General features: G+C 45.7%; 1 protein-coding gene across 1 annotated transcript; it reads left to right on the top strand.

The window, feature by feature from the left end:
- Positions 1 to 4735: 4735 nt before the first annotated feature.
- zfp282l.L (zinc finger protein 3-like, zinc finger protein 282-like L homeolog) lies at positions 4736 to 16495 on the top strand. The gene is made up of 6 exons (XM_018242125.2): positions 4736 to 4890; positions 5823 to 5949; positions 11675 to 11776; positions 13842 to 13997; positions 14404 to 14511; positions 15121 to 16495. The coding sequence occupies exons 1-6, from the start codon at positions 4864 to 4866 to the stop codon at positions 15444 to 15446; spliced, it is 846 nt and encodes a 281-aa protein (XP_018097614.1). The 5' UTR covers positions 4736 to 4863; the 3' UTR covers positions 15447 to 16495.
- The last annotated feature ends 1566 nt before the right edge of the window (positions 16496 to 18061 follow it).

Raw genomic sequence — 18061 nt, 5'->3', positions numbered from 1 at the left:
CACTGATGAGGTTCCCATTGGCTGTGCTGCTGTATTGTATAATACTGTATGTTCTGCTGCTGCTGGAACCCCCAGTCACGGGCGGGAGGGAGGGAACAGTGACAGCCAATCACAGCATTTCCTGGTCACTCGCTGACTGGTTGCTACGGGCAACAGCACTTGTGCAATTGAGCAGCTCCTGTATAAAAGCAGAAGGGAAAGAGCTGCCCAGAGGCGAGGCTTCTCCTTTATGGCAGCCATCTTGAAATATGGTGTGTCTTAATGGGAGGAGCTTCTATGAGGGCAAGTGTGGCCGGAGGAGATGTGGCGTGTTACACATCTGTGAGATACCGGCCACGGGGCAACAGAAGTGCCATTTACACCGGACATTAGGGACACCTGGCCGGTTTTTTGAAGGGTTGCCTTGGTCAAAACTGCCTGGCCGGAAAACTGGCAGCATTCCCTGTGATTGACGCGGCGATTGGCCAATCATCACATTAAAGCTCCGCCTGCTGATGACCAACCACAACGTCACTGTCCCGCCCCAGTCTGGAGTTTAACCTGAAGAAAGGTGGTAACCCCATCGTACGTAAACAGGGTCGGACTGGGGGCCACACCCTGCTCCTGCCGCAGCCCATTTTCAGAAGCCACTCCCCCTCCAGCGCACTCACATTGACACCTGTATTCCTGGCGGGACCGGCCTGGAGACGGGAGTTCGACGGCAGGAACAGGGGACTTGGAGAGGGAGTGGGTCTGGGCTAGTGGGACCTACAAGAGCCAGGGCCCAGTCCTACATTTATAATTCGGCAGAAGAGCAGACCCTTCACTGATGTGCCCACCTTCAGGATTATATTGGCTGCTGTGCAGGGGCACAATTAAGGTGGCCATAGACGCAAAGATCCTATCGTACGAATCCCGAGAGTCCCGACTTTTTTCGTCCGGCGGAGTTTGGTCGATCGGACAGGTTTGATTTTGTCCCGACCATCCCACCGGAGCCCATTGCACTCTCATCGTAATCCGATCGTTCGGCCATAGAGTGGAATGTTCACATTACCCCCGATATAGCCATGCCCATTAGTGGCATATCGAGGAAACATCAGCTTGTTTGGCGATGTCCCTAAACGAGCAGATATTTGCGTCTATGGCCACCTTTAGAACACAATCAACACATGAATGTGGCCCTTGATTCAATGGGAAAATCAAATCCGCCCAATCAATATCTGCCCAATCAATATCTGCACAATCAATATCTGCACAATCAATATCTGCACAATCAATATCTGCACAATCAATATCTGCACAATCAATATCTGCACAATCAATATCTGCACAATCAATATCTGCCCAATCAATATCTGCCCAATCAATATCTGCACAATCAATATCTGCACAATCAATATCTGCACAATCAATATCTGCACAATCAATATCTGCACAATCAATATCTGCCCAATCAATATCTGCACAATCAATATCTGCACAATCAATATCTGCACAATCAATATCTGCACAATCAATATCTGCACAATCAATATCTGCACAATCAATATCTGCACAATCAATATCTGCACAATCAATATCTGCACAATCAATATCTGCACAATCAATATCTGAACAATCAATATCTGCACAATCAATATCTGCACAATCAATATCTGCACAATCAATATCTGCCCAATGCTGAGACCCATCAGCAGCACACACGCCCAATCATCTGCCCACTGGGATCAGTCAGTACTTCTATCAGCTCGTCCCTCCATTAGCCACAATAGATTTCTACCCTGGAGAGTTAAATAAGAATTTCCATATGTCTGTGGAGGAAAATCCTGAGCCAGTAAAGCTGCCATAGACGCAAAGATCCGATCATACAAATCATCGTACCATCGAACTTCCCCATCTCCAGACCTGCCACTAACCATTCGGATCAGATAAAGTAGTAAAAGAACAGATGGGCTGATGTTCTGCCCCTGACAGGAATTGTATGAAAGTAATGTCTGACAAAGCTGGTGACAGTCTCCCACTGAAAATCATAAGATCAGCAATATACACAGAGATATTATCTGCAGCCGACAGAAATCTTCTAACCTGTCCCATCCACCAAACGACCAATCTCCGCCGGACGACAAATGTCGGGACTCTCCACACATAGTCTGGAAATTGTACGAATCCTCGATTCGTACGATCAGATCTTTGCGTCTATGGGCAGCTTTACTCTCTTGGGCTTTGGATCAGATTCATGGGGTCCAATGCATTTGGGTCCAGTCACTGACATGACGAGGTCCAGAGGGGACAGGGGAGAGACTGATGGAAACAGCAGTATATGAGCTGTATATTTATGAGCTGTGTATATGGGAGCTGTGTATATGGGAGCTGTGTATATGGGAGCTGTGTATAAAGGAGCTGTGTATATGGGAGCTGTGTATTTATGAGCTGTGTATATGGGAGCTGTGTATAAAGGAGCTGTGTATATGGGAGCTGTGTATTTATGAGCTGTGTATATGGGAGCTGTGTATAAAGGAGTTGTGTATATGGGAGCTGTGTATTTATGAGCTGTGTATATGGGAGCTGTGTATAAAGGAGTTGTGTATATGGGAGCTGTGTATTTATGAGCTGTGTATATGGGAGCTGTGTATATGGGAGCTGTGTATATGGGAGCTGTGTATATGGGAGCTGTGTATATGGGAGCTGTGTATAAAGGAGTTGTGTATATGGGAGCTGTGTATTTATGAGCTGTGTATATGGGAGCTGTGTATAAAGGAGTTGTGTATATGGGAGCTGTGTATTTATGAGCTGTGTATATGGGAGCTGTGTATATGGGAGCTGTGTATAAAGGAGCTGTGTATAAAGGAGCTGTGTATATGGAAACTGTGTATATGGGAGCTGTGTATATGGAAACTGTGTATATGGGAGCTGTGTATATGGAAACTGTGTATATGGGAGCTGTGTATAAAGGAACTGTGTATATGGAAACTGTGTATATGGGAGCTGTGTATAAAGGAGCTGTGTATATGGGAGCTGTGTATTATTATTATTATTATTAACATGTATTTATATAGCGCCAACATATTGCGTAGCACTGTAAAGTAAATGTGATTATACAACTACATCATATTAATTACATATATAGAATATATGGAGTAACAAACATCACAATCAATACCGGTACAAAAGGTGAGGAAGGACCTATGCAGAAAGAGCTTACACTCTAAAGGGAAGAGAGTAATACACAAGGTGTGGGAGTGGGCAAGATCAGAATTAAGAGGGGGGGGGAAATGTGGTATTGTATGTGGTGTTGTATTTGGTAGTTAAGCAGAGTGAGGGGAGGCTTCTCGAAAGAAGTGCGTATAAGAGATCTTTTGAAAACAGAAAGGTTGGGAGAGACTGTGGGAGAGAATTCCAGCAGAGGGGAGCAGCCCTAGTGTGTGAGGAGGTAATGAGAGAAGAGTTGAGGAGCAGGTCAGTAGAGGAGAGTAGTAAGCGAGTGGGTGAGTATATAGAGATGAGTTCAGAGATGTAGGGTGGGGCAGAGTTATGAAGTGTTTGAAAGTCAGTGTCATTAATTTGAATTTGATTCTGAAAGGTAACGGAAGCCAGTGCAGGGATTGACAGAATGGTGAGGCAGAGGAGGAGCGGTTGCTGAGGTGTATGAGCCTCACAGCAGTGTTCATTATGGACTGGAGAGCTGACAGTCTCTGGAGGGGGAGGCCAATAGGAGCTGTGTGTATGGGAGCTGTGTATATGTAGGGTTGCCATCTGGCCGGTATTTTACTGGCCTGACCGGTAAAAATGATGGCTGAGCCCAATGTTATTAATAGGGGAAAAAAGATAAATATATAGGACGGCCGGTATTTTTTTCCAGAAAAGGTGGCAACCCTATGTATATGGGAGCTTTGTGTACAGGAGCCGTGTTACTGTGTATATAGGAGCTCTTTATAAGGGACCTGTTATACACTGGCTATTGGCTGCTCGTTACATAATGATGCCCATTAATAAAGATAATTATACGTTTCCTTGCTCTTGAATATCTCTTGCCCCACAGAACTTTTGTCACATATACATATACATACCTCCCGACATTAAACAACCACAAACAGGGACAAAAGGTTCTGCTCTGCTTGAGGCACAAATCTATTTGACTATGCACATTTCTGGCCACACCCCCTAATTACCATATTGATTTTACAAAATGTGTCAGGTTGTGGGAAGTCTGAACCCATTTCTGGGGGTTTTAGGGTCAGGTTTTATGTGTTATTACAGTTTTGCTAATAAAGGTGAAATTGACCTTTAAGCTGTGAGTCTCCGTTCCCCCAAGAGACTTGTTTATCTTATTAGTTACAATTGTATCTCAGTGCAGGGGCTGAGTATTCTGGTCTCTTATTTAATTCAGTTTCAGGAACGGTATATGTTTCTGGTGTCAGTGCAGGAGATGAAAGAGAAAGTGGGGAGATTTCAGTAACAATAGGGACTGTGGGCTGAGCTGAGAGGAAAGGAACATTAGGGAGGTGTAACAGACACATATATATAAATATATATAAATATAAGATGGGGAGCCAGTGTATCAGTAATAATGATATGAAGCCTCAGTCACACTCCTGTATGAGCCAAAGAATCAGAGGGAATTGTAGGTGAGTAACTGGAGTTGAACTGCACAAGCTGTGAGTGTTTTGTCCTATTTTCACTAGAAACAAGAGAATATTGACAAATCTTCTGGGAAGCCTGAGAGAGCGGAAGCGCATGCGCAGTGTTGGTGTCTGATACCGCTGAAACACACAGTGACGGGGCGGAGCCTGAGCTGCAGCGGAAGTGATTATCTTGTTACCGGAAGCGCCGCCTTAGGAGCCGCTGAGAGAGATCCAGAGGGTCCGGTAACCGGTTGGATTAGAAATGGCAGAAGAGGAGATAAAAGACCCGGTGAGAAAGAGAGAGGGGGAGGAATAAGGAGCGGGAATGTAGTGTTGGTTGTACGTCGGGATGATGGTGCGGGACACTGAGGAGAAGCTGCTACAATGTCGCTGCTGGGCGGGAGTCCTGTACAATATGGTGTCCCCTGTGTTACTCACTGAGGCCCCAATGATTCTCTGGCCCCGTCAGTCTCTCAGCAGCCCCTGTACCGGCCCAGACACCTCCCACTGACCGGGAAATCCTCTCTAGTTGCGCGTGGGCGGAGCTACGGGGTGCGCAGGAGGGATGGGCGTGGCTTATACACAAGTGGGTGGGATTAGCGTTGTTAGTGATGGGGGTGGGTTATATAGTGTTTGTGGGCGGAGAGACAAATGAGCAGTTGTAGAGCCAGTGACATGGGGCTTGTCTGTCAGCTGTGGGCCCAGTGGAGCTGAATATAAGCAGATATCCGCCCTCCTGCACGACTGCTCCTCATTGGCTGACACATCCGTCTGTCATTGACTCTAATGATGTCACTGTACAATTACTGGGCTCACATGAGCCAACCAGGCTAAATACACAGTAATCACCCAAAGGAATGACAGAACTTGTGCGCTTAGTAAATAGGGGGGAAATGAAGGTTTAATATTAGTCCCGTGTTTCCATCGTATTTCCATGTTAATCAGCCAATAGTATGAACATTACGGGCCCCTTCTCATGTACAGATCATTCTCCTGTCTCATTGCTGAGCCTTTAGCACACTGGGAGCACTTGATTGGTCCGTGCAGAGCGGCAGAACGATGGTCTCTCCAGCCAATCAGGCTTCATCACTTAGCGACAACAGAATTAATTGCATCAGCTAAAGATGGAGCCCCCGTGTGTCATTGGCAGGTGGGCGGTGCTGCGTCTATGCAGGGGCGGGGCATGACACATTTCTAGCTGATTGGTTTATTTTGCTCCAGGGCACAGTGACATTTAACGACGTGGCAGTTTATTTCTCGTTGCACCAATGGGAACTGCTGGAAGACTGGCAGCAACTCCTCTATAAGAATGTCATGAAGGAGATTCATGGGGCGCTCACCGCTCTTGGTACGTTTTGTTTCTCTCCCCTCCCTCCTGTTCATTTACTGCACCTCATTCTTCTCCCTAGTCCTTTGCTGTGTCTCCCCAATATCCCACATGCACCTCATTCCTACTCACCCTAGTACCCTGCTGTGTCTCCCCAATATCCCACATGCACCTCATTCCTATTCACCCTAGTACCCTGCTGTGTCTCCCCAATATCCCACATGCACCTCATTCCTATTCACCCTAGTACCCTGCTGTGTCTCCCCAATATCCCACATGCACCTCATCCCTACTCACCCTAGTATCCTGCTGTCTCCCCAATATCCCACATGCACCTCATTCCTACTCACCCTAGTACCCTGCTGTGTCTCCCCAATATCCCACATGCACCTCATTCCTATTCACCCTAGTACCCTGCTGTGTCTCCCCAATATCCCACATGCACCTCATTCCTACTCACCCTAGTACCCTGCTGTGTCTCCCCAATATCCTACATGCACCTCATTCCTATTCACCCTAGTACCCTGCTGTGTCTCCCCAATATCCCACATGCACCTCATTCCTATTCACCCTAGTACCCTGCTGTCTCCCCAATATCCCACATGCACCTCATTCCTATTCACCCTAGTATCCTGCTGTGTCTCCCCAATATCCCACATGCACCTCATTCCTACTCACCCTACTACCCTGCTGTGTCTCCCCAATATCCCACATGCACCTCATTCCTACTCACCCTAGTATCCTGCTGTGTCTCCCCAATATCCCACATGCACCTCATTCCTACTCACCCTAGTATCCTGCTGTCTCCCCAATATCCCACATGCACCTCATCTCTACTCACCCTAGTATCCTGCTGTCTCTCCCCAATATCCCACATGCACCTCATTCCTATTCACCCTAGTATCCTGCTGTGTCTCCCCAATATCCCACATGCACCTCATCTCTACTCACCCTAGTATCCTGCTGTCTCTCCCCAATATCCCACATGCACCTCATTCCTATTCACCCTAGTATCCTGCTGTCTCTCCCCAATATCCCACATGCACCTCATTCCTATTCACCCTAGTGCCCTGCTGTGTCTCCCCAATATCCCACATGCACCTCATTCCTACTCACCCTAGTACCCTGCTGTGTCTCCCCAATATCCCACATGCACCTCATTCCTATTCACCCTAGTATCCTGCTGTCTCTCCCCAATATCCCACATGCACCTCATCTCTACTCACCCTAGTATCCTGCTGTCTCTCCCCAATATCCCACATGCACCTCATTCCTATTCACCCTAGTACCCTGCTGTCTCTCCCCAATATCCCACATGCACCTCATTCCTACTCACCCTAGTATCCTGCTGTGTCTCCCCAATATCCCACATGCACCTCATCTCTACTCACCGTAGTATCCTGCTGTCTCTCCCCAATATCCCACATGCACCTCATTCCTATTCACCCTAGTATCCTGCTGTGTCTCCCCAATATCCCACATGCACCTCATCTCTACTCACCCTAGTATCCTGCTGTCTCTCCCCAATATCCCACATGCACCTCATTCCTATTCACCCTAGTATCCTGCTGTGTCTCCCCAATATCCCACATGCACCTCATTCCTATTCACCCTAGTACCCTGCTGTGTCTCCCCAATATCCCACATGCACCTCATTCCTACTCACCCTAGTACCCTGCTGTGTCTCCCCAATATCCCACATGCACCTCATTCCTATTCACCCTAGTATCCTGCTGTCTCTCCCCAATATCCCACATGCACCTCATCTCTACTCACCCTAGTATCCTGCTGTCTCTCCCCAATATCCCACATGCACCTCATTCCTATTCACCCTAGTACCCTGCTGTGTCTCCCCAATATCCCACATGCACCTCATCTCTACTCACCCTAGTACCCTGCTGTCTCCCCAATATCCCACATGCACCTCATTCCTATTCACCCTAGTACCCTGCTGTGTCTCCCCAATATCCCACATGCACCTCATTCCTACTCACCCTAGTGCCCTGCTGTGTCTCCCCAATATCCCACATGCACCTCATTCCTATTCACCCTAGTACCCTGCTGTCTCCCCAATATCCCACATGCACCTCATTCCTATTCACCCTAGTATCCTGCTGTGTCTCCCCAATATCCCACATGCACCTCATCTCTACTCACCCTAGTACCCTGCTGTCTCCCCAATATCCCACATGCACCTCATTCCTATTCACCCTAGTATCCTGCTGTCTCTCCCCAATATCCCACATGCACCTCATCTCTACTCACCCTAGTACCCTGCTGTCTCTCCCCAATATCCCTCATGCACCTCATTCCTACTCACCCTAGTATCCTGCTGTCTCTCCCCAATATCCCACATGCACCTCATTCCTATTCACCCTAGTATCCTGCTGTGTCTCCCCAATATCCCACATGCACCTCATCTCTACTCACCCTAGTATCCTGCTGTCTCTCCCCAATATCCCACATGCACCTCATTCCTATTCACCCTAGTATCCTGCTGTGTCTCCCCAATATCCCACATGCACCTCATTCCTATTCACCCTAGTACCCTGCTGTGTCTCCCCAATATCCCACATGCACCTCATTCCTACTCACCCTAGTACCCTGCTGTGTCTCCCCAATATCCCACATGCACCTCATTCCTATTCACCCTAGTATCCTGCTGTCTCTCCCCAATATCCCACATGCACCTCATCTCTACTCACCCTAGTATCCTGCTGTCTCTCCCCAATATCCCACATGCACCTCATTCCTATTCACCCTAGTACCCTGCTGTGTCTCCCCAATATCCCACATGCACCTCATTCCTATTCACCCTAGTACCCTGCTGTGTCTCCCCAATATCCCACATGCACCTCATCTCTACTCACCCTAGTATCCTGCTGTCTCTCCCCAATATCCCACATGCACCTCATTCCTATTCACCCTAGTACCCTGCTGTGTCTCCCCAATATCCCACATGCACCTCATCTCTACTCACCCTAGTACCCTGCTGTCTCCCCAATATCCCACATGCACCTCATTCCTATTCACCCTAGTATCCTGCTGTCTCCCCAATATCCCACATGCACCTCATTCCTATTCACCCTAGTATCCTGCTGTCTCTCCCCAATATCCCACATGCACCTCATCTCTACTCACCCTAGTATCCTGCTGTCTCTCCCCAATATCCCACATGCACCTCATTCCTATTCACCCTAGTACCCTGCTGTCTCTCCCCAATATCCCACATGCACCTCATTCCTATTCACCCTAGTATCCTGCTGTCTCTCCCCAATATCCCACATGCACCTCATTCCTACTCACCCTAGTACCCTGCTGTCTCTCCCCAATATCCCACATGCACCTCATTCCTACTCACCCTAGTACCCTGCTGTCTCTCCCCAATATCCCACATGCACCTCATTCCTACTCACCCTAGTATCCTGCTGTCTCTCCCCAATATCCCACATGCACCTCATTCCTATTCACCCTAGTACCCTGCTGTCTCTCCCCAATATCCCACATGCACCTCATTCCTATTCACCCTAGTATCCTGCTGTCTCTCCCCAATATCCCACATGCACCTCATTCCTACTCACCCTAGTACCCTGCTGTCTCTCCCCAATATCCCACATGCACCTCATTCCTACTCACCCTAGTATCCTGCTGTGTCTCCCCAATATCCCACATGCACCTCATTCCTATTCACCCTAGTATCCTGCTGTGTCTCCCCAATATCCTACATGCACCTCATTCCTATTCACCCTAGTACCCTGCTGTGTCTCCCCAATATCCCACATGCACCTCATTCCTATTCACCCTAGTACCCTGCTGTCTCCCCAATATCCCACATGCACCTCATTCCTATTCACCCTAGTATCCTGCTGTGTCTCCCCAATATCCCACATGCACCTCATTCCTACTCACCCTACTACCCTGCTGTGTCTCCCCAATATCCCACATGCACCTCATTCCTATTCACCCTAGTATCCTGCTGTGTCTCCCCAATATCCCACATGCACCTCATTCCTACTCACCCTAGTATCCTGCTGTGTCTCCCCAATATCCCACATGCACCTCATTCCTACTCACCCTAGTATCCTGCTGTCTCCCCAATATCCCACATGCACCTCATCTCTACTCACCCTAGTATCCTGCTGTCTCTCCCCAATATCCCACATGCACCTCATTCCTATTCACCCTAGTATCCTGCTGTGTCTCCCCAATATCCCACATGCACCTCATCTCTACTCACCCTAGTATCCTGCTGTCTCTCCCCAATATCCCACATGCACCTCATTCCTATTCACCCTAGTATCCTGCTGTCTCTCCCCAATATCCCACATGCACCTCATTCCTATTCACCCTAGTGCCCTGCTGTGTCTCCCCAATATCCCACATGCACCTCATTCCTACTCACCCTAGTACCCTGCTGTGTCTCCCCAATATCCCACATGCACCTCATTCCTATTCACCCTAGTATCCTGCTGTCTCTCCCCAATATCCCACATGCACCTCATCTCTACTCACCCTAGTATCCTGCTGTCTCTCCCCAATATCCCACATGCACCTCATTCCTATTCACCCTAGTACCCTGCTGTCTCTCCCCAATATCCCACATGCACCTCATTCCTACTCACCCTAGTATCCTGCTGTGTCTCCCCAATATCCCACATGCACCTCATCTCTACTCACCGTAGTATCCTGCTGTCTCTCCCCAATATCCCACAGCACCTCATTCCTATTCACCCTAGTATCCTGCTGTGTCTCCCCAATATCCCACATGCACCTCATCTCTACTCAACCCTAGTATCCTGCTAAGTCTCTCCCCAATATCCCACATGCCAACCTCATTCCTATTCACCCTAAGTATCCTGCTGTGTCTCCCCAATAGCCACAGTGCACCTTCATTCACTATTCACCCTAGTTACCCTGCTGGTGTCTCCCCAATATTCCCACATGACCTCATTCCTACTTCACCCTAGTACCCGTTGCTGTGTCTCCCCAATATCCCACATGCACCTCATTCACTATTCACCCTAGCTATCCTGCTGGTCTCTCCCCAATATCCCACATGCACCCTCATCTTCTTACTCCCGCACCCTAGTTATGCCATGCTGTCTCTTCCCCAAGATCCCACAGTTGCACCTCATTCCTTATTCACCCGAGTATCCTGCTGTGTCTTCCCCAATATCCCACATGCACCTTTCATTCCTATTCACCTATAGTACCCTGCTGTGGTCGTCCCCAATGTTTTCCCACATGCACCTCATTCCCTACTCACCCTAGTAACCCTGGCTGTGTCTCCCCAATATTCCCACACTGCACCTCATTTTCCTATTTCCCCACCCTAAGTATTCCTGCTGTCTCTCCCCAATATCCCCACATGCACCTCTATCTTCTTACTCACCCTAGTATCCTGCTGTCTCTCCCCAATATCCCACATTGCAACCTAACATTCCTATTCACCCTAGTATCACTGCTGTCTCTTCCCCAATATTCCCACTATGCCACCCTTCATTCCTACTCACCCTAGTACCCTGCTGTCTCTCCCCAATATCCCACATGCACCTCATTCCTACTCACCCTAGTACCCTGCTGTGTGTCCCCAATATCCCACATGCACCTCATTCCTACTCACCCTAGTGCCCTGCTGTCTCCCCAATATCCAGCCTGCTGAGTACTTGCCTTTATTCCCATATTACTCAATAAACGTAAGGACTATGAGCACTTTGGCAAGTACCATTCTTGTCCCTTTGTTAAGGTTATGAAATTGCCAATCCTGGGATTCTGGTGAAGGTGCAGCAGTCGGATGAGCCGTGTTACAGCACACGTAATGAGGAGCAGGAGGAGATTAAATCCAAAGGTGAGAGACATTACAGCTCCAGTGCTGTGTTACTGCAGGTAATATGTGTGGCCTGGATCATGAAGAAAACTGGAGAGTCTTTAAGTGTGAAAGAAAATGTTGTTTTTTATTAACGCACTACATGTTCCGGACCCCAAAGGTCCTTCCTCTGGTGCAAGTTACAGTGTGAGCAAAATTGACTTTTAAGCACTTCATTACCCAAAAACCCCAAGTGTGTCTACAGCTCCATCATGTGGCCAGTAGACAAAATATATCAGTGTACCTTTATGCATATGAAAACTATGCTGCCATCTATTCATTGAATACACCAATAATACTTTCAGTAGTGTTACAATATAGTATCAATAGGAATAGGTTATATTCTCACCGTAGCAAGTCAATTATAGTGTCCATAAATTCAGTGTCATCCAGTTTGAGTTTCAACTGTAAAAAATACATATATAAAGTTAAAGTATAGAATCTGTGTTAAATATACAAGTGTTATTTATTCATTAATTTACAGAAAGCATTTGAGACTCCAGGCTTCATTTATCCCAAAAGGTTTGATACAATTTAGCCTATCCATCCATTTAGCCTCACACTGTAGTAAAGTTTTCTTTCTATCACCCCCCTTCATGGACATTCAATTTGTTCAGGTACCATCCACCTTAAGCTGGCAGCTTTGTGTTTAGCTGCATGAAAGTGTTTCCCCACTGGAGTATGTGTTTTCTTTTCTGCTGGATTAAATGAACTGATAGATCTCTTATGTTCACTTTTCCGAACTCTTACGTTACGGGAAGTTTGTCCCACATAAACCATGCCACATGGGCACTTTAATGCATAAACCACCCAATCTGTATTACACGGAAAATATTGTTTTACAGGAATTATTATTAATTATAGAGTTGCAGCAACTACAGTTCAGACAGGTAAAGGTGCCATTTTTCGGGGTACTTAAAATTCTTGTGGTAGATTTCTGTGTGCCAAGGTCCGCTCTAACCAAATGGTTGGAGATGTTCCTACCTCTTTTATATGAAAAGAGTGGTCATTCACGGAACAGTTTATCAAATTTATGGTCCTGTCCAAGGATGGACCAAGGATGCAACTCTATAATTAAGGGAGACCACATGGCACACCCACATAATGGTAACAAAATTCGTGTAAAACAATATTTTCCATGTAATACAGATTGGGTGGTTTATGCATTAAAGTGCCCATGTGGCATGGTTTATGTGGGACAAACTTCCCGTAACGTAAGAGTTCAGATAAGTGAACATAAGAGATCTATCAGTTCATTTAATCCAGCAGAAAAGAAAACACATACTCCAGTGGGGAAAGACTTTCATGCAGCTAAACACAAAGCTGCCAGTTTAAGGTGGATGGTACCTGAACAAATTGAATGTCCATGAAGGGGGGTGATAGAAAGAAAACTTTTCTACAGTGTGAGGCTAAATGGATGGATAGGCTAAATTGTATCAAACCTTTTGGGATAAATGAAGCCTGGAGTCTCAAATGCTTTCTGTAAATTAATAAATAAATAACACTAGTATATTTAACACAGATTCTATACTTAAACTTTATATATGTATTTTTTACAGTTGAAACTCAAACTGGATGACACTGAATTTATGGACACTATAATTGACTTGCTACGGTGAGAATATAACCTATTCCTATTGATACTATATTGTAACACTACTGAAAGTATTATTGGTGTATTCAATGAATAGATGGCAACATAGTTTTCATATGCATAAAGCTACGCTGATACATTTTGTCTACTGGCCACATGATGGAGCTGTAGACACACTTGGGGTTTTTGGGTAATGAAGTGCTTAAAAGTCAATTTTGCTCACACTGTAACTTTCACCAGAGGAACATGTAGTGTGTCAATAATAAACAACATTTTCTTTCACACTTAAAGACTCTGCAGTTTTCTTCATGATCCATGATACGGCTGAGGAGATGGCTTCTCCACTAATCTGCTGAAGAGTCTGACTACAAAGTAATTGTAGGATCCCTTGGGAATAAATCCTGTGTTCATAATATGTGTGGCCCTTGTTGAACCTCTCTCATTGCTTGTTAGGGCCCTCACAGATCAGACCAGACATCCTGCTGCGGGTGAAAATGGAAGAAGCGTTGAGTGACCAGAGATTCCAAAGGAACCTCCAAAAGGAGGAGGAGGAGCTAGAGCTGAGAGAAGAGGAGGAGGAGGAGGAAGAAGAGTTTAGCACAGACCCCAGTGAGTAGCAGTGGGGAAAATCGGGAATGTCAGGTTGTCATTATAGTGAGACACACACACAGCTGCATGTGTAATAGTACCTGCCATTTGTCTCTGCTACAGGACAAGGGAAGCAATATGGCAACTCCCACCCATCTGTGTAAATAGAAGTAATGAGGTTAGGCTTCTGTAGCATCATTATCTTATCTTCTAACCTGGTTACCCAAGTATGATCACATGACTATCCTGTTAAAGTGTCATTAATGGGGGCAGCATTGTGGGCACATGGTTTGGCTGTTTATAGGTTTTCATTTTCCTCCCCCTTTTTGTGATAATCGTGTTGCCCTGTATCTTCTCCTCACATGGGCGTTACCTTCTGCTTTGGGATTCAGATAACCTCTTGATAACTTTCTGTTTTATTTTGCAGGTGCTGCAGTGTTTAACCCCGAGCTGTCTCTTTGGATCAAGCAGGAAGATGAACCTGGAGATCAGAGCTCATCCATGGACGATGTTATTGATGTGACGCCAAGCAGAGGTGAGCACAGCCTTTCCCAGCCTAAACCTTCAAGCTAAACACTGACTGGGTGACTTACCTTGTGCTCTATGTAATTGGGGGGAATATAATCAGTTTGCAGCCATGCAGGGATCAAGGAGAGGGAGCTGAGAGCAGCATTGTTGCTCTAATACTGATAGTCTCTGTTCTTTTCACTACATGTTGTCCCTTCAGCGGGCTCCTGGCACTTGTATTTTACTTTTACTCTGTTCCCTCTTTATTACATGAAAAAGCTGCCCGCCCCCAACTGGATTGCTGGGTTCCCTTTCCACCTTATCACTAAACATGCTGGCAGCCATTGCATGTGAATGGCGCATTTCCATGGCAGCCTGCTTGATTGGCAGCTTTTCTTGTGTGACTAGGAGGGGGCAGAGTGAAAGCCAATGCTGCTGGCTGGTCGGTTGCCATTACTATATATATTAGAATGTGCTGATATTTAGTGACCAGAAGGCTGACATGTCATAGGTTTTTGTCAAATAATAAAGCAAAGTGAATGAAACAGTTGTTTTCCCCAGACATTTTCACAAAAAAGTCTTTTTATTAAACATTGGAATGACACCAGCTATTGAGCTCTCACCTTGTTATTGATAGTGATCTACATGAAAAGCAAGGAGCGAAGCTTGAGCGACAGACATCAGGTAATAAAACTTGCCCAAAAAGGAAAATCGCAGCGAGAGATCAGCAGACTAACTCTGATTCCCAAATCGACTGTTGGCTATATAATCAGGCGCTATAAAGAGACCGGGCTGATTGAATTACAGACGGGAAGAGGGCGGAAGCAGAAGCAGTGTGACGCTGTAGGAGGAGACATGAACACCAAGCGCTTTCTCTTTACACCAAAAATGGCTGCCGGGAAAGGAGAGAACTTTGGGATGCAAGTAACCACTCAGAGCATGAGAAATTTCCTTCCTCCATAATCACAAAACTCCAACAACCTCCCCTCCCTCCCCAATCAGTGTAACTAAGGCAGACTATCAGGACTGGTATGGGCAGTGTTTCCACAGTAATGCAAGGGTTAAGCCTCTGTTATCCCTGCAATGACTGCGAGATCTCATCAGACTGCAACACTTATTGGGATTTCTTGCCTTCCACCTGCAATAGGAGTTGGCATTTTCCATTTAAAGGCATGTGCAGTCTGATGAGACTTTCCAGAATTCAGTGGAAGCCACAGGGCTAGTTCTTCAGGAGGCCGTTCACTGGCTGGAACTTCAAGGTAGGGTTTTTGCCTTCTTCTCGCAGGTTTTATTTACATATAAAAGTTTCAATTTGATGGACCTAATTGACTCCGTACTATGTTAAGGTATTGGCCCACAGATAGTCTCTAGTTTGCCATACACATTGGTGTACTTTTGTTCCATTCCACTGTATGATCTCCCCATGCTCCTTATTGTCCTGGGACATCAGCAAATGAAATTTGTACTTTGTGCAGATCAGATGTGATCCTGCAAGATGGTCTATGTAAACTGAACCCCCCCCCTTCTTTTTCCTGCTTGACATATATGCCCAGAGTGTTGGGGAGTAGGGTCCAAATCAGCCAAACTAGAAGCCCAAGTGTGGGAATGTACAGCCCAACACAAGCCAAGAACATGTGCAGAGCAGGAGGCGTGAGGGGCAGCAGAGAACATGGAAACTCTGAACCACAAGGAAGTATAGCAGCAATATAGCAGCAACGTTCTTTCTACAGGAGATTGGCTTCCAATGGGACTAATCCTGCCTCTGAACCCACAACCTACCCCCACAGCACTCGGCTAAACATGGCACCCAAGCACCCTACTTTATACCACTTTCCTTCTTTTATCTTGGTGGTAACGTTAAGGTTTTTTTATTTTATTGTTTAAAACAACTTTTTTATTAAGATTGCTGTAGAATTTTAGGGTTTGGCAAAATTAGTTTAAACATGAAAATACTGTGTTACATGAGCACAAAACGTCAATCGATTGTCAATTAAATTATTCATTTGTCTCGATTTATTGTAACTGCCTAAATGTGTTTGTGTGCCGGTGCCGTTTCTGTTGGGCCAAAGTTCAGCCGATGTCTAATGCAAAATATACTGTTTATTGTTATGGGCTTATCCGCTGCCCTGTAAACCAGTATCAGTTTATAGATGACACACAAAGAATAGCACCAGGGAGCACCCACTTTATCTGCTCCAAATGTGCTGCACGTATGTGCTCCGTAGTATTCCTGTGTGTACAATGGAGCACCACTTACAGTCAAACGTTACGATTCTCTATTTATTTCATCCAATCAATGTCGAAAATACAGCAGCAGAGTTTTGCCTGTAATGCTCACAACTATCTCACTTAACACGTTTCGTAGCCACTTTCTCAAAAGCTCAATGGTTTTCATAAAGAATGTAGTAGAAAACATATAAGCCAAACATAAAATAATATAATAATAAATAAAAAAATATATATATAAATATATCAATGAATGAATAATACACAAGACCGCCCACTCCCGATTTAAACCACCAAATTCCATTTTAGGTGATAAATTGAATAAACGTCCCTGGCTGATAATGTACCCCTATGACCCCTCCTGATCTCTGATCTGGTTTATCTCTGATCTGGAGTCACAATTTATTCAAGTCACAGTGTGTCATTCCTCAGTGCTTTGCCCATTTCATATCGTCTCTTTCGGCTGCTGAAAGATGGTCTTAAAGGAGAAGGAAAGCTACGGAGGCATTTTATTGCCAATAGATTAGCTGCAATAGTGCAAGCTAGAATGCTATATTTATTCTGTAGAATGTTTTACCATACCTGAGTAAATAGCTCTAGAAACTCTCTGTTTGTTTAGGATAGGAGCTGCAGTATTAACATGGTGTGACATCACTTCCTGCCTGAGTCTCTCCCTGCTCTGGGCTCAGATTACAGTAGAGAAGCGAGGGGGAGGGGGAAGAGGAGCAAACTGAGCATGCTCTTGCCCAGGGCAATGAGGTTTAAGCTGAAAACAGGAAGTCTGATACAGAAGCCCATGAGTACACAATAGAAGGAAAGAAATGTGCTGTTTCTTTTGACAGAGGACTCAGAGCAACATTACTTTGAGGGTTTACTGGTATATTTAGATGGACCTTTCTGATAAGGCTTACTTAGTTTTAACCTTTCCTTCTCCTTTAACATTCTCACTTGGTCTGACCCACATACAGGTTGCCAGATAGACCACCCCCTCAGATAAGCAATTGAAATAATAGGCTATTTTGTATCTTTTATTGGTATTCATACTAAACAATTCTTTAGAAATAGATAATACATTACACGCCTTACACCTGCTACAACCTCATTTATACGTCAACCAATCAGCACCCTGCGACATTTTGTCGGACATGTATAAACTCCGTGATATCCATGAGCCAAACTCCTTCCTCTACAGAAAACAAATGAGGGGGTTCTATCCAATATGCTCATTCATTTTGGGTCTTGTAACAAAATATCCCAATGTTTATAAAATAGATGTTTGTTCTTACAGGCTTAGTACATAGTAGGAAACCTCATCTTACAGTTCAACACCTCCCTTCTCCCCTTGTACGAGC

The sequence above is a fragment of the Xenopus laevis genome, chromosome 5L, assembly GCF_017654675.1.
Source record: "Xenopus laevis strain J_2021 chromosome 5L, Xenopus_laevis_v10.1, whole genome shotgun sequence".
In the NCBI taxonomy this organism is placed as follows: Eukaryota; Metazoa; Chordata; class Amphibia; order Anura; family Pipidae; genus Xenopus; species Xenopus laevis.
The sequence above is the reverse complement of the archived record's forward strand: the minus strand, read 5'-3'. Positions and strand labels throughout refer to the sequence as shown.